At 33.6% G+C, this 26,036-nt stretch overlaps 1 protein-coding gene across 1 annotated transcript in view; it reads left to right on the forward strand.

Moving 5' to 3' along the window:
- The window catches only part of LOC114330423 (LIM domain only protein 3), a 111,102-nt gene extending 101,565 nt beyond the window's left edge, over positions 1-9,537 (forward strand). The window contains exon 3 of the mRNA XM_028279766.2: positions 8,899-9,537. Coding sequence (XP_028135567.1) covers positions 8,899-9,075 — 177 coding nt within the window. The 3' untranslated portion in view covers positions 9,076-9,537. The remainder of the gene's footprint in view (positions 1-8,898) is intronic.
- The last annotated feature ends 16,499 nt before the right edge of the window (positions 9,538-26,036 follow it).

Raw genomic sequence — 26,036 nt, forward strand, 5'->3', positions numbered from 1 at the left:
GCAATTTTTCTACTAACTGAAGTGGGAAAGTTTGCCTAGATATTTGACAACCAGTAACTTCCTTATACAGAATCCAAGCATTTATTCCTACCATATCTAAGATATTAAAAAAGCCTGCAACGGCCATCTTCTTGAAGCTGATTTGGTTGAGCACTGTATGACCATCTGATCTACAGCGTCTACTCCGTATTTTGTATGGTTGTAGTAGGTAATGGTTTTAGGTTTCTCCTTTTTGTCTATGCCTATTTCAATATTGTTTGAGTATAGAGAATTCAGCGCTAGAACATTTTTGATCATTTTCTCTGGTACACCTGGTTTCCCTGGTTAGCTCAAGTTTTCGTGTGTGAAAATTTTTGATTTGTTATTCCATCTTTTCGTTTTTTATTGGCGGAGGAATATCCTTTCTTGCTCGGTTTATTGTTCCAGTACTGCTGGTAGCCTTCTTTCGTAATACTTTTTATGTATCGTGACATTTCTTCCCTTATTCACAAATGGGCCCATTAGACGGCTAATTACATGTTCCCGTAGAAGTTGATTGTCTGGTCGTTGTTCATCTTTCCGTAGGTAAGGAAATCCGTGCAATAATTATTTGAAGTAGACATTAGCTCTAAGCCAGAATTTGATTTCAAACTTATCGGGTTTATACGCCATGTACTGGGTGAAGTGACATCTTTTGTCGATAGATATATTTTAGGCACTTGTAGGTATAGCAAAATATACAATTCTCTGTAAATAAGTTCTATATTGCCGACGCAAGTGCAAATTTATCTGTTGATCATCGCTCAGATCTGGTACTTCTCCTCCGTAATAAGGACCGCATTTGTTCTAGGTAGACATCAACATATTCAACAAGTAATTACACTAAGTACCTACCTGCAAAAGAGAACTTGTAATCCTTAAATAGATATAGCAAAGTCCTAAATTTTTAAGTTTCTAGAATAACTATGAATAAGTAGTAATACAGAGGGTCAAAAATAGAAAGCAGTCAAAACGACCGCCCTGGTGCTTCTAGGTATATATTAACACATCTCAAAAAGTAATTACACTAAGTACCTGTAAAGGAGGAATTATAATCCTCAAGTAGATCTAGGAAAGTCCTAAATCATCAACTTTCTAAAACAACTAGGAATAAGTAATACAGAGGGTCATAAATAGAAAGTAGTCAAAATGACCGCTATGGTGCTTCTAGTGTTAAAAACCTCATAGAAGAGCAATTGTTGACAAACAACATATTAAAATTAAATTTAAAATTGATTCAAGGCTAGGCCTCTGATCTTGGGTAAAAACCGTTAAAATTATTAAATATCACATTGATGTGCTTATCAAAGACAATATAGCTACCACATTGTAACGTGAACAGCTGTTCACGTTATATATTGTTACATAATTTTAAAAGTTTTTACCCAAGATCAGAGGCCCAGCCCTGCCTGCATCAATTTTAAATTTAATATGTTGTTTGTCAACAATTGCTCTTTTATGTGGTTTTTATACCTATAAGACGAAGCTCTGATGATGGCATTTGCTATGCCGAAAGTACTTAGCTGATTTTAATAAATACTTTACACATTATCAGTTTTTGAAAACATACACCTGTTGCCGTTTTGACTTCTCTATGATTGTTCCTCTATTTTGAATCCGCGAATGCTTTGAGAAAATCAACGGCATCAGGATAGAGAAAGCCAGGAGAAACCGCTACATTAAAGATCCTTGTGAATATCTCTAATACAGCTTTATTGCATACAAAAAACAAGAAACTAGAAATAAGGAAATAAGAAGAAGAACAGTCGTTACAAATGTTATAAAGCGCATAGCACGGCTGAAGTGGAACTGGGCGAGCCATGTGACCAGAAAGAATGACGGGCGACTGGTGGTGAACCCAAAATTTCTTTCATCTCACAACACATGACCCAAGTATTGTAGCTTCCTCTCTTTGATCATGCTCAGCTGCTTTTTTTCTCAGGCACCGAAGTATTTCACCGATGGTAACTTTTTGTATCCATGGAAATCTCAGCTGCACGGAAATCTCAGCATCCCTCTGTCTTTATAAATCTTAAAGACATCTATTCTTTTCTTTTGTTTCTGAGAAAACGTGAGATCTAATCATTCGGATTCTGATCTCCAGACTGAGATCTAATCAAATTAGACATTGGGAATCAATTTATATCAAACTTGTCAATTTGAAATGAGTATTGTCTTTGTATGCAGCAAAGATTTGACACTGGCCCTCAGATTAAGACTAATTAAATGTTATATACATAATGTGACAGGCTTATCGAATTTTGGCAAAACAATAATTTTGTCATAACTAATACATTGTTTAAAATACCGAAGAGAATACTATATACCTAAAAGTCAACAGCAGACCAAGAAGGGAGAATTGTAAGAAACCAAATAGATTATGTATTAATTAGACAAAGATACAAGAACGCAATTATATCTTCAAAAACCTATCCAGGTGCCGACATAGGATCAGATCACAACCCAGTAGTGACCAAAATTAGGCTCAAAATGAAAATAATAAAACGCAGAACAACAGATGTAAAAAATCGATACAAGTAAACTAAGAAAACCACTCATAAAACAACGCCTGACAGATGAAATTAATAACCGTTTAATGAATGTTAAATAACAAATCCAGAAAAATACTGAAACAGAGACAAAATGGTTATTAATAAAGACAGAAATAGAAAAATGTCAACAAGAAATTCTTACACCAGCCAGATACAAAAAGAAACAATGGATGACGGAGGAAATCTTAGATTTAATGGAAGAAAGACGTCAGCATAAAAACAAAGATAATCAGAAGTACAAAAATGTGGATAAACAAATAAAATCCAAAATTAAGCAGGCTAAAGGACTATGGTTAAAAGAACAATTCGCAGAAATAGAAGAACACCAGAAAAGACATGATAATTTTAACACACATAAAAAAATTAAGGAATTAACTCAGAACAACAGAAAAAGAAAACCGGGAATACTAAAAGTTACAGATAAGAAACTTGTGTTGAGTACTAACGAAAAATTAAAGAGATGGACAGAATACATAAATAAATTGTTCAAAGACAGTAGAACAGAGCAGATGGAAGTCGAAGTAGAAGATGATACGGTTTTAAAGATATTAAAAGAAGAAATTAAATCGGCATTAAAAAACAGCAAAAATGGTAAAACAGTAGGTCCAGACCAAATCCCAGTAGAAAGCTTAAAATGCATAAATGACGAAACTTTAGACATTATCGTAGACTTGTTTAACACAGTGTACAAAACAGGAAACATACCAAAACACTGGTTACTCTCAACCTTTTGTGCTATCCCTAAAAATACAAACGCTAAAGATTGCAGTAAATACAGAACAATATCATTAGTAAGTCACATTCTCAAATTATTCTTGATAATAATAGATACATGGTCGTATAAATAAAAAACTAGAAGAAGGAACAGATGATAGTCAGTTTGGGTTCAGAAACGGACTAGGAACCCTAGAGGCGTTATTTGCTTTTAATGTGTTAGCTCAAAGATGCATGGACATGAATGTGGATGCCCATGTTTGTTACGTTGATTTCGAGAAAGCTTTTGACAAAGTAAGACATGAAAAATTATTCCAAATTCTTAAGACAAAAAACATAGACAAAAGGGACTTACGAATAATAACAAACCTTTACTGGAACCAAAGAGTACAAATTGTAATAGATAACGAACCCAGTTCAGAAATTGAAATCAGGAGAGGAGTTCGGCTGGGATGTATTATGTCTCCATTACTTTTTAATGCATATAGTGAAGCCATTTTTGAAGAAGCATTGCTATCTCAAAGTAAAGGAATAATAATTAACGGAAGATCTATTAACAACATAAGATATGCAGATGACACCGTGATTATGGCAAGCTCTGCTGAACAACTCCAATTACTACTAAACAAAACAAACAATTTCTGTGAAGAATATGGACTAAAAATGAATATAAAAATGAATATAATAACTAAGAAAACAAACATACAAACAAGCATACATTTGGGAAATGTACTGATAGAAAGGGTTGATAAATACAAATACCTAGGAACCTGGATTTCAGAGAAAAATGATCAAACAACAGAAATAAGGACCAGGATAGAAATAGCAAGAAATGCGTTTGTAAAAATGAAAACAGTTCTCTGCAACAAAGACCTTATAGAACTGAGAGTAAGAGTACAATATGGACTTGAAAGCTGGACATTAAAGCAGGAACACATAAATAAGCTACATTTATTTGAAATGTGGTGTTACAGAAGGATGCTTAGAATAACATGGACACATGGTTAAAGAATTTAAGGGACTGGTTTAGATGCAGATCTATAGAACTCTTTAGCGCAGCGGTGGATAGAGTAAAGATAATAATGATAATATCCAACCTCCGATTAGGAGACGTCACTTGAAGAAAGAAAAAGAACATAATGTGCTTTACTATGGAGCAGAACCATGGACATTAAATCGAAATGCAATAAATCGACTTAACGCGTTTAGAAGAGTGTTAAGGATTTCATGAGTAGATAAAGTCACGAATATAGAAGTGTTAAGGAGAACTGGCAGAGAGAGGGAAGTTGAAAACACAATAAAAGAAAGGAAATTGCAATATGTCGGACATGTGATGAGAGGCGAAAAATATAACATCTTAAAACTCATGATTAAAGGAAAAATAGAGGGTAGGAGAAGCGTAGGAAAGAGACGCGTTTCCTGGTTGAAGAACCTGAGAGAATGGTTTGGTTGTAGCTCAAGGCAACTGCTCAGAGCAGCTGCCTCGAAGGTCAAAATAGTCATGATGATTGCCAACGTTCGTCGCGGAGATGGAACTTAAAGAAAAAGAAGATTTTTTTATCTCCTCAAGATTTGATTATAATGGTCTAAACTCTGGATTCTTTACATAAAGTACAAATAAACCGTAGAGTAAAAGAGACAATCTGTATAATATCTTCTAAAATTTTAACTGAATGGTCGTAAAAAATAATTTTGTGCTTGGTTTTCTCATTACTCCGCGAATTTGTAAATTTCCGGTATTGTAGAAACTGTCTCGTTTTCTTCTTAAATGTTGTCGGAGATTTATTTTAAAAATAATGAGGTGTCTGTATCTATGTAGAAAAATAAATGAGTGGTTTACTTTAAAGGAAAGCTCTTTTTATAATTTTACTGGTAGAACAAAAAATACACGATATTTCACCAGTTTTATATTATAACTAAACAATCGAAAACAGTTAATACTTTGGCGAGCATTTGTGAAAATGTATCCAATATGGTTAAGGGCATAGGCGCAAAATGTCGCCTGTCAAAATGTTCAATGTGTTTTAAATGTATTCTTTTTTTAATCCGGAAAAAATAATAAGTATTTCTGAAAAATTTGAACGCAGAATTGAAGATTACGTTATTGCCGAGGGCCGAAAGTCCCTGAAAACTTCTATAATGTTTATTTTAATAAGGGGTGAAAAAAAAATAAGGGGTAAATGCAGGGGTGGAAAAAAAGAGAAAATTTAGTGTGCCTTTAATTTCAAATATCGCATTCAAAAAAAAGTTTTTGGTTATTCTAAGGGACTTTCGGCCCTCGGTAATAATGTATCTTTTATACCTACTGCGTTTAAATTTTTCAAAAATACTTATATTATTAGTTTTCTCAGGATTCGAAAAAAAAATGAATACATTTAAAACACATTGAAAATTTTGACAGGCGACATTTTGCGCCTTTCGCCCTAAACAAATAATTTAAATTAGTAAATAATAACAAGATTTATTTTTACCAAATATATGTACAGGGTATCATCAGGCGTTTCATTGGGAAACGAAAATACTTGAATGGTGAAAAGAGGTCTCTGAGGAGGCGGTGCTAGATATCTACATTTATTGCCTCACCGATATTTATAACCGAGTTACTGGGTGTTTTAGCGATTTTGCCCATATCTTTCTGGACTCATAACTTTAGAACCACCTTATATATTTTGTTGATATTTGATAACATATGTCTCATTTAGAACCTAAACCACCCAACTAAGTACTAATCGCCAGAAAACGCCACGTCCGGACTAAAAAAAATTATAAATTAATTGTGACCTTGAAACAACACTCTGTATATTGAAATTTTCAAAATCCGTTTGCATATTTGAAAATAGCACAAAAAACTAAGTTTACCGGTTTGCTTCAATTTTTTGGCCAGACAATTTAATGACTTTAGTTTTGAAATTATATTGAAATTTTTAAAAACTCTGAGATTAAAAAGCAGGTAGTATTAACTTTTAATAAGAAATTATTAAAGTTGATGAATAAATACTCATTTTAAAAATAATTTGGAACCACATTGGAACGACCCACTTACTAATCACAAGAAAAATCCAGGTCCTGATTAACAAAAAAATATAAAGTAATTGTGACATTGAAACAACACCCTGTAGGTATATTGAAATTTTCAAAATCCGTTTGCACATTTGAAAAGGACATAAAAATAAAAGTTTAATAGTTCGCTTTCATTTTTTGAACCGACAATTTAATTGAAATGATATCGACAATGATATCGAAATTTTTAGGAACTCTAAGAATTGAGAAAAATTTCGATATAATTTCAAAACTAATGAAACTTAGATTTTGTGCACTTTTCAAAAATGTGCAAACGGATTTTAAAAATTTGAATATACGGGGTATTGTTTACACACACTCACTTTATATTTTTTGTTAATCCGGAAATAGATTTTTCTTGCAATTAGTAACTGGGTAATTCCAATATAGTAAATAATTATTGAATATTTTTAAAATGAGTATTCATTCATTAACTTTAATAATTTATTATTAGTAATTAATTCCTACTTTTTAATCTCAGAGTTCTTAAAAAATTCAATATAGTAATTTCAAAATTAAAGTCATTAAATTGTCTGGTCCAAAAAATTGAAGCGAACCATGAAACTTAGTTTTTTGTGCTCTATTCAAATATGCAAACAGATTTTGAAAACTTCAATATACAGGATGTTGGTTCAAGGTCACAAATATTAATTTATAATTTTTTTTATTCCGTATATGAATTTTTATTACGATTAGTACATAGTTGGGTGGTTTGGGTTCTAAATGAGACATATGTATGTGAACCAAATACGAAAAAAGAAAAATACAAGGTGGTTCTAAAGTTTTGGGTCCAGAAAGAAATGGACAAAATCGATAAAACACCCTGTAACTCGGTTATAAAAATCGGTGAGGCAATAAATGAAGTATATCTAGAACTCCCTCAGTGACCTCTATGCACCAGTCAATTATTTCCGTTTCCTAATGAAACACCCTATATAAACATTGATTCATAAATCTGAAAATTGTTTTTACCCATTTTGAAAACCTTGTTTTATCCAAGTCTGTCTCTTCCAGGGACTTTGTAAATACAACTCATTCGTCATTAGACCAGATATAATGACAAATGAGGTGTAGGGGAGAGTTGGACAAAACCGGGTAGGTTGATAAAACCGGGTACCCCTTAATTCTTCTAACTGTCTGCTGCTATCTATTAGACAATGTTAAAATCAGTGTCTCTTTACCACCAACAGTTGTGTGTATTCATTTCTACCTCATTTGAGTAATCTGTGCCGGAGCATTAAGACCTCACTTGTTTTTTGATACAGGAAACTCGATTTTTAAGGTAAATTTATAGCTGTTTTCTCCTCTAATGAATAACTAATGGCCATTTCAAAATTTAATACATGTAACCTAGTATATTACCTTTAATTTGGCCTAAAATTTTGAATATTATTTCATAATTTAAATATCATTTAATGTCTTGTTTACGAGTTTGACAAAACCGGGTAGTCCGAAAATAGACAAATCCGGGTACCCGATTTTATCAGACCTGTTGTTACTTTCAGTTTCTGCAGTGGTTTTTTTGCTTTTAGTTAACTACAACATGTGGCTTCTTCTATTGAAGAAGCTAGTAAGAAAGGTAGTAGAAAAAATTTAAAAAAATTACAGTCGTAAAAAATTAAAACTAAACGAACTGGACAAAAAAAAAAATGAAAAAACGTGGTAAAAAGGGCTGCACCAAAAACAAAATTTTGGAGAGTTTGGAGGAAGAAGATAATAATGACGATGCGTGTCTATATTACAATTAACTATTTTCAAATTATAATGCGAAGGAAAGATGGATAAAATGTGTGTCTTGCACCAAATGGGCTTATGATGCCTGCCTATGATGATGTAGATGAAGTTTTTATTTGTGACTTTGTTCATAGATTTTCGATTTTTGTTCACGTACTTTTAAAAAACTTTTTATTTTCTGCCCATTAGTCTTTTTACATAGTAATTTACTACCCGGTTTTATCATACCGGTTGGACAAGACCGAGTATTTTGCAATATTTTCATAAAAATAAAAAAAAATAAAAAATCTAAGAATATTTTTAAAAATTGACATTGGCAAATCAAACTTAAGTCATTTGAGAATATTTCAATCTGCAGCAAACATTTGCTGCTCTCACATAGCAAAAGATATAGACGGTTTTTGGAGTGGTACCCGGTTTTGTCCAACTCTCCCCTATATTGAGCGAGCTTATAACCCAAGGATGGTATTAAAGGTCGGACTTCCGCTTTTAGAGTTGCAACCGGAAGTACTGTTTTAAAGTCGCCGAAATAGTTTAAGTTTAAGCGATATAATATTATTCGACTAGTGTTAGCAAGACGAGAATCAATATAATATGCTTCCGGTTTACGAAGTCCAAGTACTTGTATTTATATTGAAGATCTCAGAATAAATATAGTAAAGTGAAGACATATTTTCGTTCAACTTTAATTTTTTGAAAGAAAATAATATGTGTATGTCTTGTTTATAATTCTATAAATTGGTAGTCGTAGTACAAAACTTTTATGTATTTTGTAATACAAGGCAGTAAATTAAAAATGATATGAATATTGTTGTTTCAGGTATCTCTTCCAAACCATCTTATAAACGGACATCGTCCACCAGTACCGTCAAATGGCGACCACAACAACAACATGTCCGGTTCCGGTCAGCCCCCTCCTAGTTCGATAGCGAATCAAAGTTTTCAAAACGTTGGCCATTTAAAGAACGGTTCTCTTTCGTTGGGAGCCGCCAGCTGAAAGTATTAATACTGTGATTAAATGTTTTTATTTTGTTTGGTTATATTAAGTAAAAATCGAATAAACCAATGTTAAACAAATCAAAAAAGCAAAATTTTAACTTCTTATCTTGGATATTCGTTTAAATAATAATACCAATTTTAAATTTCTTGAGTAATTAACAATTTTAAATTCAGTTGTAATATTTTTTAGTAACTTTAAAGCGAACCAATAATTTTATGCAATATTTTTTTGTGGTGGCTTTAAGGTAGAATATTTTTGCCTTTCAGATAGTGACACTCTTTTCTGATGTTCTAGTAGACTCTAGATAAATGGTATTATTGATGCTAAAAATTCAACACATTACCAAACGTGGATAGTCCCTAATTAGTCGAGGCATTGAAGCACAAAAAAAAGCCTTACTGTCGATTGTTGGCGCAGTAAGACGGATTTTAATGCAGTTTGGTGCGTTGGATTCGTGAGAATGTCAGGAAATTTTGTGAACTAATGTAATGAATCAGAAATCTGAAATTGCATTTGTGCATAAGAAAAATGCATTTCAAAATGCACTTTTGAAATAGGCAATTATTATAAATTTGCAACTTGGTAAATTTTCTTACTCGCGGTTTTTTGGGGTCGCTGAAAACGAATATGAGGTCGGCGAGAGTGTGCAAACTACCTGGTGCCTACAGCGGGTGTAGTAAACCTCTTCCTCTGGAGTATTGTGGTAATGTATCATATAATTGGCTTAAACTCATTACTCGGGAGTTTTTGGGGTCGCTGAAAATAAATATGAGGTCGGCAAGAGTATGCAAACTACCTGGTGCCTGCAGCAGGTGTAATAAACATCTTCCTCTGGACTATTATGGTAATTTGTTAAATAATTGGCCCAAACTTGTGACTCGGTGGTCTTTGAGATCACTGAAAATAAATATCGCAACGACTAAATTCTAATTTCATAGGATATTATAAAAAACATGATTATTTTGTTCAGGATCACCATTTTTTTTTAGTTTGGCGCTTAAACTTATGTTGGAAGTATTGATACATTCTTGACTAATTTCATGTAGGATTTATTGCCTTTCTCTCTCACACGTTTGTATACACTAATATAACGGTTACACTGTAAGCAAAACAGAACACGTTTTTTTTATTATTTTGCTTTCCTGTTATTTAAATAATTTAGTATAAAGAAGTGTAAAAAATATTTTTTTTAATTTAAATTAACGTGTAGGCCATTGACACGGTTACAAAAGTAAGGTTTACAATATGTTTAAGTTACAAGAATTAAGAAATTACAATATCAGCAAAATGATAAAAAACAACATTTATATGGCGTAGCATAACCGAGAGTCTTTGAGAAACATTATCACATTAAATAAATTACTATTATCACTAAGAGTGGTGGTTTGGTCTTCATCCAGTTTATATTGTCTTCGGGTGTTCGTGTATAGCTGGCACTCAACTAGTATGTGTTTGACGGTGACACGAGTGTTGCAGGTATGACATCAAGGAGGATTTCCCTGGCTCATCAGGTAACCATGTGTAAGACGGCAATGTCCAATTCTTAGTCTTCTCATGACAACTTTGTTCCTTCTACAAAGTGCTGATATTTTTAAGGCAGGTATTCTGAGGCAGAATGACTCAGCCACCTGGTCCTCCAAACATTTGAAATTTAATATTCTGTAGTTGTAAGTCAGACTGCGGCAACTCATGCGGGTGCAGGAAGTATGGGTTAGTTTGTAATTTAGCCTGCAAAAATTGTGCAGGCTCTGATTGCACAAATATTGCATTTGACTTGACAGAGGAAGGCAATAATGAAGAAGAAGATGATAATGATGAAGAAAATGAATTTTAAAGATAAATTACGATAAATTTTGTATAATGAACTTTTTTAACCATAAATATTTTATAATAATAAAAATTTATGTTTATTTATAATAAAAATGCCACCCTTTTCGATCACTATAGTTACATCGAAGGAAATAGATTACCCCAAAAACCCCCGAGTAACGAGGTTAAACTAATTATATGATAAATTACCATAATACTCCAGAGGAAGACGTTTATTACACCCGCTACAGGCACCAGGTACTTTGCACACTCTAGCCTACCTCATATTCATTTTCAGCGACCCCAAAAACCCCCCGAGTTACAAGTTTGGACCAATTATTTAACAAATTACCATAATACTCCAGAGGAAGACGTTTATTACACCCGCTGCAGGCACCAGGTAGTTTGCACACTCTCGCCGACCTCATATTCGTTTTCAGCAACCCCAAAAACCCCCTAGTAAGAAAATTTACCGAGTTGCAAATTTATAATAATTGCCGATTTGAAAATACACTTTTGAAATGCATTTTTCTTATGCACAAATGCAATTTGAGATTTCTTATTCATTACATTAGTTCACAAAATTTCCTGACATTCTCACGAATCCAACGCACCAATCCGCATTAAAATCCGTCTTACTGCAAAAAAATCGACACTTCAATCCTTCAATGCCTCGACTAAATAGAAGCTGCTTGTTATAAATGTATAAGTATCATAAGAGAATTATCATCATTATCAATGGTGCTACAGCCTTAGTTGAGCCTTGACCTTCCCAGTCTATTCCGCCATTCGTTTCTGTTCATCGCCAATTGTTACCAGTTTGCTGCTCCTATCTTCTTCTAGTCAAGACCATCCCTCCATCTCAGTCTTGGCCTACCACTACTCCTATTTCCTATTGGTACTGCTAATATGGTTCATTTGGATGGGTAATGTCCATTTGTTCTTGATACATGTAGAGTCCTTTCCATTTTTATTGAAAATATTATATTTCTACAATTTAATTTTTTTTATACTTTTCAAACAATTCGAAATTATATCTCCTTCTCCAAATACCATTCTTACAGATTGTGCCCATTCTTCTTAGTATTTTCCTTTCGAATACAAGCAGACGATTTGCGTGTGTTTTGGAGATGATCCATGTTTCTGACCAATATGTCAGCACTTATACTGTTATAAAAGCAACCGAGATGGGTAAATTTATTTACTACTTCATAATTGTAGTGATTAGTGCTGAAGATTTGTTAGGCATTTCTCGCTGTATCTAGTTGTCTACACTTGTTATGTGGAATCGATGCAATTATTTTGTTTTTTTTTCTCGTTTATTTTTAATAAGTTCATACTTTCTTAAGAATGTGGAAACTATAGCTTCAAGTCCTCGTCTGGTGCGTGCGATCGAATTTAAATCCAAGGAGCGTTGACAATGCTCCTCAGCACTTTGGTTTGGAATTGCTGGATGATGTCTAAATTACTCCGAATAGCAAAACCCTGTAGCTCGATGCCATAGTTATGTCAATACAAAAAGTATTTTATTGTTCGGTTAACAGAGTGGATTGTCTTCCCAATTTTAATTTTTTTAGAACCTATCAGTTTCGTATGTTAGCGATCATCATGGCAATCTGTACTTTCAACACTGCTGCTCTGAAAATATTTGTGGTTGTTGTGTTTAACTACGTACGTAGATTTTTCAACCAGGAAATCTTACGCCTTCCTTGTCCTTAGACGTCTTATCCTTAATAAGACGTCCTGATTAGTAACGTGGTTGGTATATCTTCAGGATTCGACGATAAATCTATGTTTCGAAAGTCTCAATTTTCTTGCAGGTAGCGTCTTTAAGAGTCTACGACTTACCTCCTTATAACAGCATAGGGAAGATATAACATCGTAGTAACCTGATTTTTATGGGTCCTCCTCCTCAGTCGTTTTCTTATTGCTGAGTGTCGTGATTCCCTATAATACGAGCAACTATCTCTTTCCATCGGCTTCTCTCCTGAGCTTCCCTCATGGATTCAGAGAATGTTTTTCCACTGGCTTTCTGTACTTGATCCGTCCATCGAGTAGGTGAGCGACCTCTACTTCTGCGCCCTTCAACGTTTCCCGAAATTATGTCTCTCAAGATTATCATCACTTCTTGCAATATGGCCGAAAAATTTTAAGATGGTGGAGAGGCAAATAGAGGAAAGTCTAGTCTGAATATTAAGCTCTTGGAGGATTGAGTCATTTGTTCTGTGTTCCGTCCATGAGATCCGAAGCATTCTTCTCCAGCACCACATTTCAAAGGAGTCAATCCTTTTTCTGTCGTCAGGTTTCATTGTCCATGTTTTGGATCCCTAATTAAATATGGGAAAAATTAAGGCACGTACTAATCTTATTTTGGTGTTCTTCGACAAGGAGCGATCTTTCCAGATTTTCGATAATCGACTCATAGCGTTTTTGGCCATGCCTATTCCTACGTGTTTCTGTTTCACAAGATCCTGTATTACTGATGTAGGATCCTAGATAATTGAACTCGTTAACCACTTCAAACTAGTCTAAGGCTCCTGTTGTCTGAAGTAAATTTGAATAATCTACTATCCTAATTCTTGTTTTTTGTTTATTAATCTTGAGACCACATCTATTGCTTTCGGCTTCCACCAGCTGCAGCAGGGTGGACATTTCTTCTTCGGATGCAGTGATTATAATGTATCATCTGCATATCTGAGATTTGAGGTCTTCCTTTCTGCGATAGAAATACCGCCATTCCATTTGTCGAGTGCTTTTCTCATTATATATTCCCCATAGAAATTAAAAAGACTTGGAGATAGAATACATCCTTGTCGGACTCCTCTACCTATTTTAAGAGAATTGGACTTATGGTTTTCAATTCTTATTCTGGTTTCAATGTTCTCATATAGGCTTTTCAACAGAGCTTACAGATGATCAGGAACCCCCATCTCATGTAGAACTTTCCACAAAATTGCCCAGTTTACACAGTCAAATGCCTTCTGATAATCTAGAAAGCAGATAATCATCGGATTTTTGAATTCTCGTGCTTTCTCAATGAGTGGTCGCATATTAAGAATTTGCTCCCTTGTGCCTTTATTCTTCACGAAGCCTGCCTGTTCTTGTGGTATTTGTCTATCCAGGTATGTCTGCATGCGACACTTGATGATCTTAACAGAATTTTACTTGGGTGTGAAATTAGTGAAATGGTTCGGTAGTTGCTACATTTTGTGGTTACGCCTTTCTTATGAATGGGAGTAAATAGTGCGGTACACTAATTACTGTACCATTTGCCGATTCTCCATACATGATTGCACAGTCTCCACATTAATTGGAGACCATGTTCACCCGTGTTCTGTAAAAGTTCTGCCGTGATGTCATCGCAACCAGGTGATTTATTTCTTTTAGGTGTTTTATGGCTTCATCAACTTTAGACCTTAGAATATCTTTTCTAGGGTTGTTGTTGAGACTTTATGGGTACCTATTGATAAACCATGACATTTGCATAGCTGAGCCATATTTTTTAAAATGCAGATCTTGCTTTCTCTATCCTTATCCTATACTTGATTTATACGGAATGGTTTAAATTTTCATTGACGTTCGTACCAAGGTATGTGTATGTTGTTACTCTTCTATTCGTTGACCGTTTATACTGATTTGTCCAAATTGCTATTCCATCTTAGTAATCATTATACATTTTGTTTTTTTAATGTTGAATGGGTTGCATGTGAGAGTTCATTTTAAATAAAGTAAAAGACAGACGTAGTCTCAATCATTTATTGTAACTTCCGACGACCGGTTTCGCTCTCTAAACTATGCAGAGCATCTTCAGGTCAACGGTTACAAGTCACTAAATGATTCGGATACAAGGAGCCACCACCTCAGTATTCATTAACATGATTGAATGTTATTGCTTAAGTTATGCTAACGAGATATGGTGGAATAGACGGAGAATATTACAAAGGTAAACAAGTTCATGGCATTTGGGAAATCTTGAGGGTGAAGAGGTAGTTGTTGACAGACAACTATCTGAATTTGACCGTGAAGTCTACCGTTGACCTGAAGATGCTCTGCATAGTTTAGAGAGCGAAACCGGTCGTCGGAAGTTACAATAAATGATTGAGAGTACGTCTGTCTTTTACCTCATCATGTTTTTTAATGTTAAGTGAAAGGCAATATCTCTCACTTACTTCTGTGATCCTATCCATTAACTCTTGGGAGGGCTTCATAACTGTCGGCGAATACCACTGTGTCTTCTGGTGTTATTGATACATTCTCCGTTAATTCGGATTCCGGCTTCAACATCCTCTACTACTACTTCTTAAAAGAGTTTCTCAGGGTATATGTTGAACAGCGGAGGTCATAGTATATATCCGTGTCAGACCTCACATTTGATTTTGATATCATCGGATTCTCATGCCTTTGTACGGACAGACGATACTGTGTTGTAGTTTTCTTGTTTGTAAAATTAATGTGCACTGATTGCATTTCGTTTAATTGAATTCGCCAGTATTTAGTTCAGTTGTTAAGTCTGTTAACAGAGGTTGGTAGTTTTTTTGATACTTCACTATGATCTTCACCTACGGCCAACACGGCAGTCTGATCATCAAACGCTATTGTGTTATGGTCTAATTCCCAATAAATTTCGAATAAGACTGGAAATATGGCGACAAAAAAGTAAAGAATTACGTGCAGTGAAATTTGTTTTGTGTATAAAATACACAGTATCTTAGGTATAGATCCAAGCCCAAAAATACCCACTAAGCAAACTTTACCTTTCTTAAACGTTAATAAATGAGACCTCGTTTAATAAGATATCAAAATATTTATTTGGACTGTCTCAACATAATCCCATTATATTTTATAAGAGAGTTGTGGGCAGTTAAGTGGCCTCTTTATCTTATTTCTGAGCAGATTTATTTAGGGACGATCTTGAAAATAAATTCATACGACTCGGGGTCAATTGGTTGAAAGTAAATCGGTCAAATTTATTGTTGGAATTTTTGGAGGTGAATCGGAATCAAAAGGACATCTAAAAATAGTAATGGCGAAATATATTGTCGTCCCAAACATCCATAAAAGTAATATTTTATAGAGTTTTCTATGATAACGGTTAATTTTATCGAATTGTTCACTGGATCGAGATTTCACTACAATAGAAAAGTTAACAGAGTGTTAGTGAATAAATCTGCATTATTAGGTTAAGGTTCATTGTTTTGGGATTTATGAGACTATGAGACATGTAGTTATATAAATTAAATGGTGCAAACTTGCTCAAATTTGAAATCAATATCAAATTACTCACTATAGTTCTTCTAGTCGGACGTCTTTCTCAACTAGCAGATTTATTGAGTATATCTGGTCATGACAGTCAAGAAGATCTCAATTAAGATTGTAAAGAAAAATTGTCGAAACACGCATACATCGTTGAGGTCTTCCGTCTTAGCAAAGCGACACAGACATTTTTCGTTATAAAACGACACACATATAGCTGTGAAAGTTGGTTGTGTCTTATTTGTTTGTAATAAATATTTATTAGTAGATTGTTCAATAGACTTTACACGTGTTCTACTAGTCTTCTCTAATTTATAGATTCTCTCTCTCTCTCTCTCTCTCTCTCTCTCTCTCTCTCTCTCTCTCTCTCTCTCTCTCTCTCTCTCTCTCTCTCTCTCTCTCTGTGTGTGTGTCCGGTGTAAGTCCTCGCTGACTTAACAATTGATATCGATTTTTTGGGTACCCAAATCTGCTGCTGAGAACATCAGAAATGAGAACGTTGAGGTCAATAACTGGGAAAACACTGAGATACAGAATACCGAACTATAGAATAAGATATCTCTGTAACATACACGATATAGTACCGTGGGAAAGACAGAGAAGACGAGAGTGAAATCAGCATGTGACGAGAATGGACAGCGAGAGAATAGCCCGTATATCTAGAGATTGGAAGCCAACAGGCAAGAGACCAATAGGAAGGCCCTTTAAAAGGTGGTGAGATAGCTGGCAGTCAACATCACAGCTACGAATACAAGCTGAATCGGTTAAGAACAGGCCAAGAGGCCTAATATAAGAAGAACAAGAGAAGAACAAATCTGCTGTAATATTATCTCTCTCTATCTTACCTACTTTTCCGATGGCCACTTTACTTTCCGGATCCATATCTACACCAACCGGACACCACACTGAACTTGTCTGTTGACATATTTGTCCATTTCAATCTGTCTGACTCATTTTGTTCGGTTCTTTTTTGTTTTGTCATCGTCCATGTTTTACCTGCATGTCAGTTTTATCCTTATAACTAATTTTTTTTAGTTTTTAGACTAACAGGCTGACTGAAGGTACCTTATGATCAAGAAGATCAATGAGCAGTTATATTCTAGCCGTTTATAGTTGTCATCTCAAGAACTATAGTTTCATTCAGTAATAATTCTATAGCTACTAACTTACAGAATATTTACACTTTGCACAGGTATATTAAACTGACACAATGCTCTACTGTTACAATAGCCATTTTCACTAACTTAAAATGCTTTGTCCTCTTTAGCCATTGTTTATACACTCACCGGCACAAAATTCCTCCACTAACAATTTTTGATTAAGTTTGACAATTTATAACTTTATTATTTGTACTCCGATGTTCAAGATTCTTGCCCCAGTTTAGAGGTAAGTACATGTATTGACATTGTTTGTAATTATTCCGGTAATAAAATTTTTTTGGTCAGGTGACATCATACGGGGGTGAACGGAAGCGTTGTATTTTCTCCTAACTTTAAAAATTCTGTGGAAAAATTGAATGGCTGATTTTGTTTCATACTCCTTTTGTATTATCTTGGAGACATCCCTAAGATTTTGTTTTTGAATTACCTCCGAATATCTCTTTTCTTGTAAAAGCTGTAAATAAAAACACTGCTCTAAAGGTTTATTTAAATAAAAATATCAAACGCACTAAAATTAACAACACAAAACAAAATTAACAACAAAAAAATCAACAACGACACCTCGAATATCTCTTTTCTTGTAAAAGATGTAAATAAAAACACTGCTCTGAAGGTTTATTTAAATAAAAATATCAGACGCACTAAAATTAACAACACAAAACAAAATTAACAACAACAAAAAAACAACAACGACTGCTCGCAATCTATTTGGCATCGAATAAATGATATTTATGCCCGGTTGCACCAACAGACCTTAAGCTTAAGTCGAGAATATCATAAGAATTAATATAATATAATTATAATATATTACAATTAGAATACTATAATATATTATTATATATAATTGATAGTAAGGTAAGAATCTAAAATTATGGAGCAACGTAAGTGATACTCAAGGAGGCCCTATTTATAAGTAGAGCTTAGCTAATCTGGAACTTAAGATCTGTTGGTGCAACCAGGCATTAATGTGATATATAATAAGATGTGTTATCCTTGCTTGGGGAATAATAATAATAATAATAATAATAATATACGTTTATTCAAATCAATAGTTATTTCAATAATTTACAATTTCGGTTTACTTACACTAAAATAAACTTAAAAAAGTCTTAAAAGCATGAACATGCTTGTTGACTGTCTGATATTGACAAGTTTATGTTTATTGTTTTTTTTTACAAATCATTATTTTATTTTACAGTTTCTAATCTAATTTCTATGTTTTTTTATCTAGTATAATTTAAATTTATTGAATTGTTACACAACTCCCTGTTTTCTTTTACCCAAGCAACTACTTTTTTATACAAACAAAAATTTTTGATATTTTTAAAATTTATGGGCAATTGATTGTATATTCTTGGAGCAAAATATTTAATTGACCGTTGCGTGATTGTTTTTAAGTGTGAAGACATTCGACATTCAATTTTCTTCTTGTTTCATAATTTGACACTTTTGCTTTAAGAGGAATTTTATCTTTATGAATATTTTTAAGTAGCTCTAAGCAGTACAATTGCTGAACATCAAGAACCTGAGTTTCATGAAAAATTTGGTCTCAGGGATATGTTTTTCGTTTTCCATATATTAGTTTAAGAAACCATTTCTGAGTATTTTGAAGGGTCACCAGATGGCAATCAGCTACTCCATCCACCCCATCGTAAAATCCCATATACCAGATGAGATTGTACTAGAGACATGTAAAGCATTTTAAGCTGTTCAACATCCAAAAACTCTTTTAAAGAGCGGAATTTTGGTAGCAGTCATCGTATTTTCCTTATAATATTTTTTATTTGTAAGTCCCATTTAAGGTGCCGTTCAATTAAAACTCCTAAATATTTTATGTACTCTGCTTTAGATATTTGTTGTTTTTTATTTATTTTTAATGAATTAAAAGTTGGTAGAGAATTTTTATATATTGCAAAAGGTATATATTTAGTTTTTTCATAATGTGAGTTTGTTTATTTGCAACCATAAACCATGTTTTTATAATTTTAAAGTCTTGTTCTGCTGTAATTTTAAGATCTTCCCAATTATCTGCCTTATAAAAAATTGCAGTGTCATCAGCAAAACTAATTATGTTTCCAACAGTTTTTAGTTTGAGCATGTCATTAACATAGAGTGTAAAAAGTAGAGGGCCTAAAACCATAATAATTAATTACTTCAGGATCACTTTTGACACCATCAATTTCTACAAATTGTTTTCTGTCAGTTAAGTAACTTTTTAGTAATGTCAAAACCCTTCCTCTCAGACCATACATCTCAAGTTTTTTCAACAAGATCTCGTGAGGTATCGTGTCAAACGCCTTAGAGAGATAGACGAATATGCATAAACTACGTTTATTAGACTCAAAAGCTTCTGATATTTGTGATGTTAGTTTACAAATCGCATCTTGTGTCGATTTTCTTTCTCTAAAGCCGTATTGGCAATCCGATATTATACTAAACCTATCAAAAAAACTTACTAATAATATTTTTTTAAATTTTGTCAAATATTTTGGAAAAAAACAGACAATAAAGAGACTGGTCTGTAGTTAATCACGTCTTCTTTATTTCCTTTTTTAAACAGAGGTTTGATTGTGCCTATTTTCAGACATTCTGGAAAGCAACCATCTTGAAAACATGCATTAATGAGAAAAGTTAAAGGAGTAATAATTTCTTCCTTAATTTGTTTCATGGTTTCTGTCTTGATCTCATTCCAGCCAGGAGATTTTTTGTTTTTTAAAGATTGTATTGCATTTACCACTTATTTTTGGTCAACGAGATACAAGAATAGCCCAATATTATACCCAATAGTTATGGCCCTACCAGGGCCATTACTGTACCAAATTTTCTGGAAGCCTAGGATGATGGCGAATAGCTATGTTCGCTTCATTCCATAAATGCTCGATAGGATTGAGATCTGGGCTGCATGCGGTCCACTCTAATCTTATCAATCCAGCTTATGTTTATGAGTCATCAATGTTTTTATTTATAAAAAATTGCGCAGCTCTGAGACGAAAAGAGATATCCGGATAATTCTAAAAACAAAATTTTAGTGATGCCTCCGGAATAATATGTAAGCACTATGCAACAAAATCAGCTCTTCAATTTTTCCACAGTATTTTTTAAAGTTAGGAGAAAATACAACGCTTCAATTCAGCCACGTATACTCTGTCATCTAAGCCCAATTTGTTACCGGTATAACAAACGATATCAATACACGTACCTACAAACTGATGCAAGAATCGTGAAAGTCGTAAAGTCATCTGTCACTATTACGTCACCTGTCATGACTTGTTTAGAAGCCTACGTCCGTTTATTTCCTCCCTCCAAGTTTCACTATTATAAGTATAACCGTTCAAAAGATACGAGGGGGGCGGACTTTTGACTAGCACTGTATGTATTTCAAATATTATTCGCATGTCTGTTGTCTATTCTGCATTCTGATAGTGCTTTTGACATAGCAACTGTTTCCACTGTGCCAAATGCTTTGCGGAAGTCGACAATAATAAGAGCAAGTGGACTTTTCGACTAGAGTTTTAGGGCATTGCAAATGGTCGTTTGTTCCGTGTCTTGATCGAAATCGTTCCTGTTCTTTTGACTGATAGAAATCGAGTTTTGCTTCCAATATGTTAGCCAGTATTCTAATAAAGAGCTTGTGTAGGTGTATTGGTCTCTAGTTTTCACGATCTAATTTATCTCCTTTTTTGTGAAGAAGAATTGAAACCGAATTCTTCCATTTATCCATTATGCCATGGGGCAAACATAGAAGTCACCTATTATTGCAGCATTATGCCAGTCTTCTTTAAGTTTCTGGATAGATCGAATCTAATAGATACATACATAACAATAAAGCTAGAGAGGTAATTGATATAATAATTTCGAAAAGTTCACAACATACATAATACTATAATAATTAATCCACCACTTAAAAATCTGTGTGATATTTTATAAGTGGCAAATTTTATTTTTTATGGCATGGTCGTACTACTATCATTTAAGGAAATATAGTAATAAATAGTAACATTGGTTTATTCGTTTATTACGCGTTACTATAAATAGTAAGTTGTATATATTAAAACAGGTTGTAAATTAATGCTCAAAATGTATACCACTATCAAAAAATTGTGCAATATCATGTGTTAGGATTTTCAGACATTCCACTACTGATACATAGAATTTTTGACTACATTTGGATAAATTAGTTAATCAGTACTATTGTAATTAATATACCTATTATATTAATTAACTTTTTCGTGTCCTGCTTCCACAATTTACAAATTTTCCGCAGACTGGCAGACTACTGGGCTACGTCCAGAATCGTATTTGCGAGCCACTGAGGTCATGTTAGCAACAACATAGATTACCAGATATTCAAATCCAGCTGCACTAGTATTTAATTTTGTAGCTGATCCTCTTCTATATCCTCATATCATTATGACACTGTTTGTGATGTTCCGTCGGTCTATCGAGTCCTTCTTGGCATTACCACGCTAGCGTAGAAGATAAGTCACATTCTCAAATTATTCTTGAAAATAATACATGGTCGTATAAACAAAAAACTAGAAGAAGGAATAGATGATAGTCAGTTTGGGTTCAGAAACGGATTAGGAACCAGAGAGGCGTTATTTGCTTTTAATGTGTTAGCTCAAAGATGCATGGACATGAATATGGATGTGCATGTTTGTTACGTTGATTTTGAGAAGGCTTTTGACAAAGTAAGACATGAAAAATTAGTCCAAATTCTAAAGACAAAAAACATAGACAAAAGGGACTTACGAATAATAACAAACCTTTACTGGAATCAAAGAGCACAAATTGTAATAGATAACGAACCCAGTCCAGAAATTGAAATCAGGAGAGGAGTTCGGCAGGGATATATTATGTCTCCATTACTCTTTAATGCATATAGTGAAGCCATTTTTAAGAAGCATTGCTATCTCAAAGTGAAGGAATAATAATTAACGGAAGATCTATTAACAACATAAGATATGCAGATGACACCGTGATTATAGCAAGCTCTGCTGAACAACTCCAACTACTACTGAACAAAACAAACAATTTCTGTAAAGAATATGGACTAAAAATGAATATAAAAAAGACCAAATACATGATAATAACTAAGAAAACAAACATACAAACAAGCATACATTTGGGAAATGTACCGATAGAAAGGGTTGATAAATACAAATACCTAGGAACCTGGATTTCAGAGAAAAATGATCAAACAACAGAAATAAGGACCAGGATAGAAATAGCAAGAAATGCGTTTGTAAAAATGAAAACAGTTCTCTGCAACAAAGACCTTAGCTTAGAACTGAGAGCAAGAGCTTTGAGATGCTACGTGTTCTCGATACTACAATATGGACTTGAAAGCTGGACATTAAAGCAAGAACACATAAATAAGCTACAGTCATTTGAAATGTGGTGTTACAGAAGAATGCTTAGAATAGCATGGACACAGAGGAAAACGAACACGGAAGTACTGCGAGAAATGGGTAAAGAATGCGAAATAATAAACACAATAAAAATAAGAAAGTTACAATATCTGGGACACGTAATGAGGGGACCGCGATATGAAATGCTAAGACTGATAATACAGGGAAAGATAAGAGGCGGAAGGAGTATAGGAAGAAGGAGAGTGTCATGGTTAAAGAATTTAAGGGACTGGTTTAGATGCAGTTCTATAGAACTCTTTAGAGCAGCGGTGGATAGAGTAAAGATAGTGATGATGATATCCAACCGCCGATTAGGAGACGGCACTTGAAGAAGAAGAAGTAGAAGATAACTTGGCCTTTTAAGAGCCCCAAAACTTAATCTGTGCCTATTAACCCGATATAGTTCAAAAGATTTCAGATTAATTTCTCCTCTCGATTTCATAAAAGCAGTAGTTGCTCTACACGTTTCGTCTAGTGCTATAGTATATTAAAATTGGAAAGAAATCCTTTGTAAAAGGTATAAAATTTTTTTATTAAAAATCCCTTAAAAGGGCTACATCACAACAAAACGTTTTCGATTTTTATAAAAAATCATCATCAGTGTTCGATCTAAAAATAAGTATAACCGATTTAATGAATATAAAGTTATTATTTAAATTTTGACAAAGGTTAGAGCAAGTTGGTTATACTTACAAACTGGACGCTAGCTGAGCCACAAAAGAAAAATATCTGGGTAAAAACCCTTTACATAAAATATAGATGCCTTAAAAGTGCATACTTCAAGAAAAAGGCCTGTGATGGTCACATGGCAAACAGGATAATGCCCTAAGGTAAGGTTTCCCAACACGTGGGATCCAAATTGAGTTGATCATTAAAAAAAATTTTATACCTTTTACAAAGGATTTCTTTCCAATTTTGTGATTGATGGTATACAGCCAACTACAGGAAAACTTTTTCTTTTCCTTGTGGATTTTCTATAGTATATTGTTGGGTGTGCCTAGACATGCTCGGCAAAAAACAGGCGTCTCCGTCGTAATCTACAGAGAAACACTACGTCTCGATTGCTAATTTTAGGTGTATTCGCGTATTTTAAAGCCTCTATCAGAACCATTACAGAGCTGAATGGGATGGGTTGTGCAAGCGTGTACATGTCAATAATATCCTAGCTAGAACCATAAAATTTGCCAATAAACACCAATACTTATCTACAGACTAAATAAAATGAGAATTTAGGTTTCTAATCTCAATATTCATTTTATTGGTGAAGGGGTTAGGAAACAATCTTTTTAAACTAAACAGATTAAAATCAGATTAAATTTGTTTTTACGTAAATCGAGTGTCAAACTTAAAGATGATTTTAGAACAAATTTGAAAATACCTTTAACAAAACCAAAGGAGTTAATTCAAATTTAGGATGGCTCTATATGGCTGACACACATGTTTTAGCTGAGCATCAACAGGATGGTTCTACAATAATTCTAGGAGAAACGCAAATAAGGCTGACAGATCTTTTGAGTTTACACTCCATTTTTTCCTACTTTTTTCTTCTGCTGTGAAGTCAAATGGCTTAGTGTACAGGGTGTTTCATTAATAATTGTCCATATAGTAACTGGAGAAACCTTAGCACAAAATACGAAGATTTAACCTAAAACACTTAAATAAAATGTGGTTCCTTACTGAGTTACAGGGTGTTTTATCTAAAAATTTAAAAACTATTTTTGCTCAGAATTTTAAAACTATTCGACGTATCCTTTTCGTACTTGGCAGGAAGTATAGGTACTGTACAAACTACTAATTTATGTTAAACAAACGTTTCTGTCTATTACCAGAGGCGTACGACGGGGGAAAGTGAATGGTTGACCCTTTCCAAATTCTACGCCACTGGCGGAATTGCTATTTTAGTTCAATTTTTGTATTCTCCAATACTTTCTATGAAAATAATATACTCTTCATTCGTAACGATAAAGTCATTAGTTTTCGAGATATTTGAAGTTAAAAATGAAACGACACGGTTATTTTGATTAATGTATTGTGTCGCTCCATTTTTAATTTCAAATATTTCGAAAACTAATAATTTTATCGTTACGAATGAAGAGTATATTCTTTACATAAAAAGTATTGAAAAATAAAAACATTACACTAAAATAGCAATTTCGTCAGTAGCGTAGAATTTGGGAAGGGTCAACCAGCCACTATCCCCTGTCGTACGCCTCTGGTAGTAGCTAGAAATGTTTATTTATCTTAATTTAGTAGGGTGTACAGTACCTACACTTTCTGCCAAGTATGATAAGGATACGCCAAAAAGTTTTAAAGTACTGGGTACAAATAATTTTTAAATTTTAATCATATGAATAATATCATAAATTGATCAAAAGAACTGTGCCGTTTCATATTTAACTTCAAATATCTCGAAAACTAATGACTTTATCGTTACGAATGAGGAGTATATTATTTACGTAGAAAGTATTGGAGAATCTAAAAATGGCACTAAAATAGTAATTACACCAGTGGCGTAGAATTTGACAAGGGTTAACCATTCACTATCCCCTGTCGTACGCCTCTGGTAGTAGCTAGAAACGTATGTTTATCATAATTTAGTAGGTTGTATAGTAGTCGCACTTTCTGCCCAGTATGAAAAGGATACGTCAAATAGTTTTAAAATTCTGAGCAAAAATAGTTTTTAAATTTTTAGATAAAATACCCTGTAACTCAGTAAGGAACCACATTTTATTTAAGTGTTTTAGGTTAAATCTTCGTATTTCGTGCTAAGGTTTCTTCAGATAGTATATGGACAATTATTAATGAAACACCCTGTATATTCCAGTAAAATTTAAAATATCCATATTTTCGCAGATATGCTTTAAATCATACCTACTCTGGTTCGCTAATATGATCCTGATTGTGATCGTTGAAACCTATTTGGAACAAAGATTCCACGAACCATATCACCTTTTTCTTTGTTCCCTTTATAGTTTTTTTTATAGACTCACTAATCACTCATCTGTGAGTCCTCTTGCAAGACATCTCTTCTTCGTGTTCCTTTTAGTCATACGAGTTCGGACTGAATGCAGTCAGAATGTTCAATGCAGATTGAAAGTTTTTGCGATGGTCCAATTTGTGGTTCAACTTGAAAAAAATGTTTTGTCAGTAACTAGTGTTTGATTAACTAATTTAGCCTTTTACGATAAACTTCAGATTACGAAATGTTGGTGTACCAGTGTGAAGTTTTAACCAAAGATGACAAACTTAGTTGATTACAATAAACATACCGGTCTTGGATTTTTAAATAATTTTTTTTTAAATATAATTTTACAGATTGTTTTTT

This window comes from Diabrotica virgifera, chromosome 6 (assembly GCF_917563875.1).
Source record: "Diabrotica virgifera virgifera chromosome 6, PGI_DIABVI_V3a".
Taxonomy (NCBI): Eukaryota; Metazoa; Arthropoda; class Insecta; order Coleoptera; family Chrysomelidae; genus Diabrotica; species Diabrotica virgifera.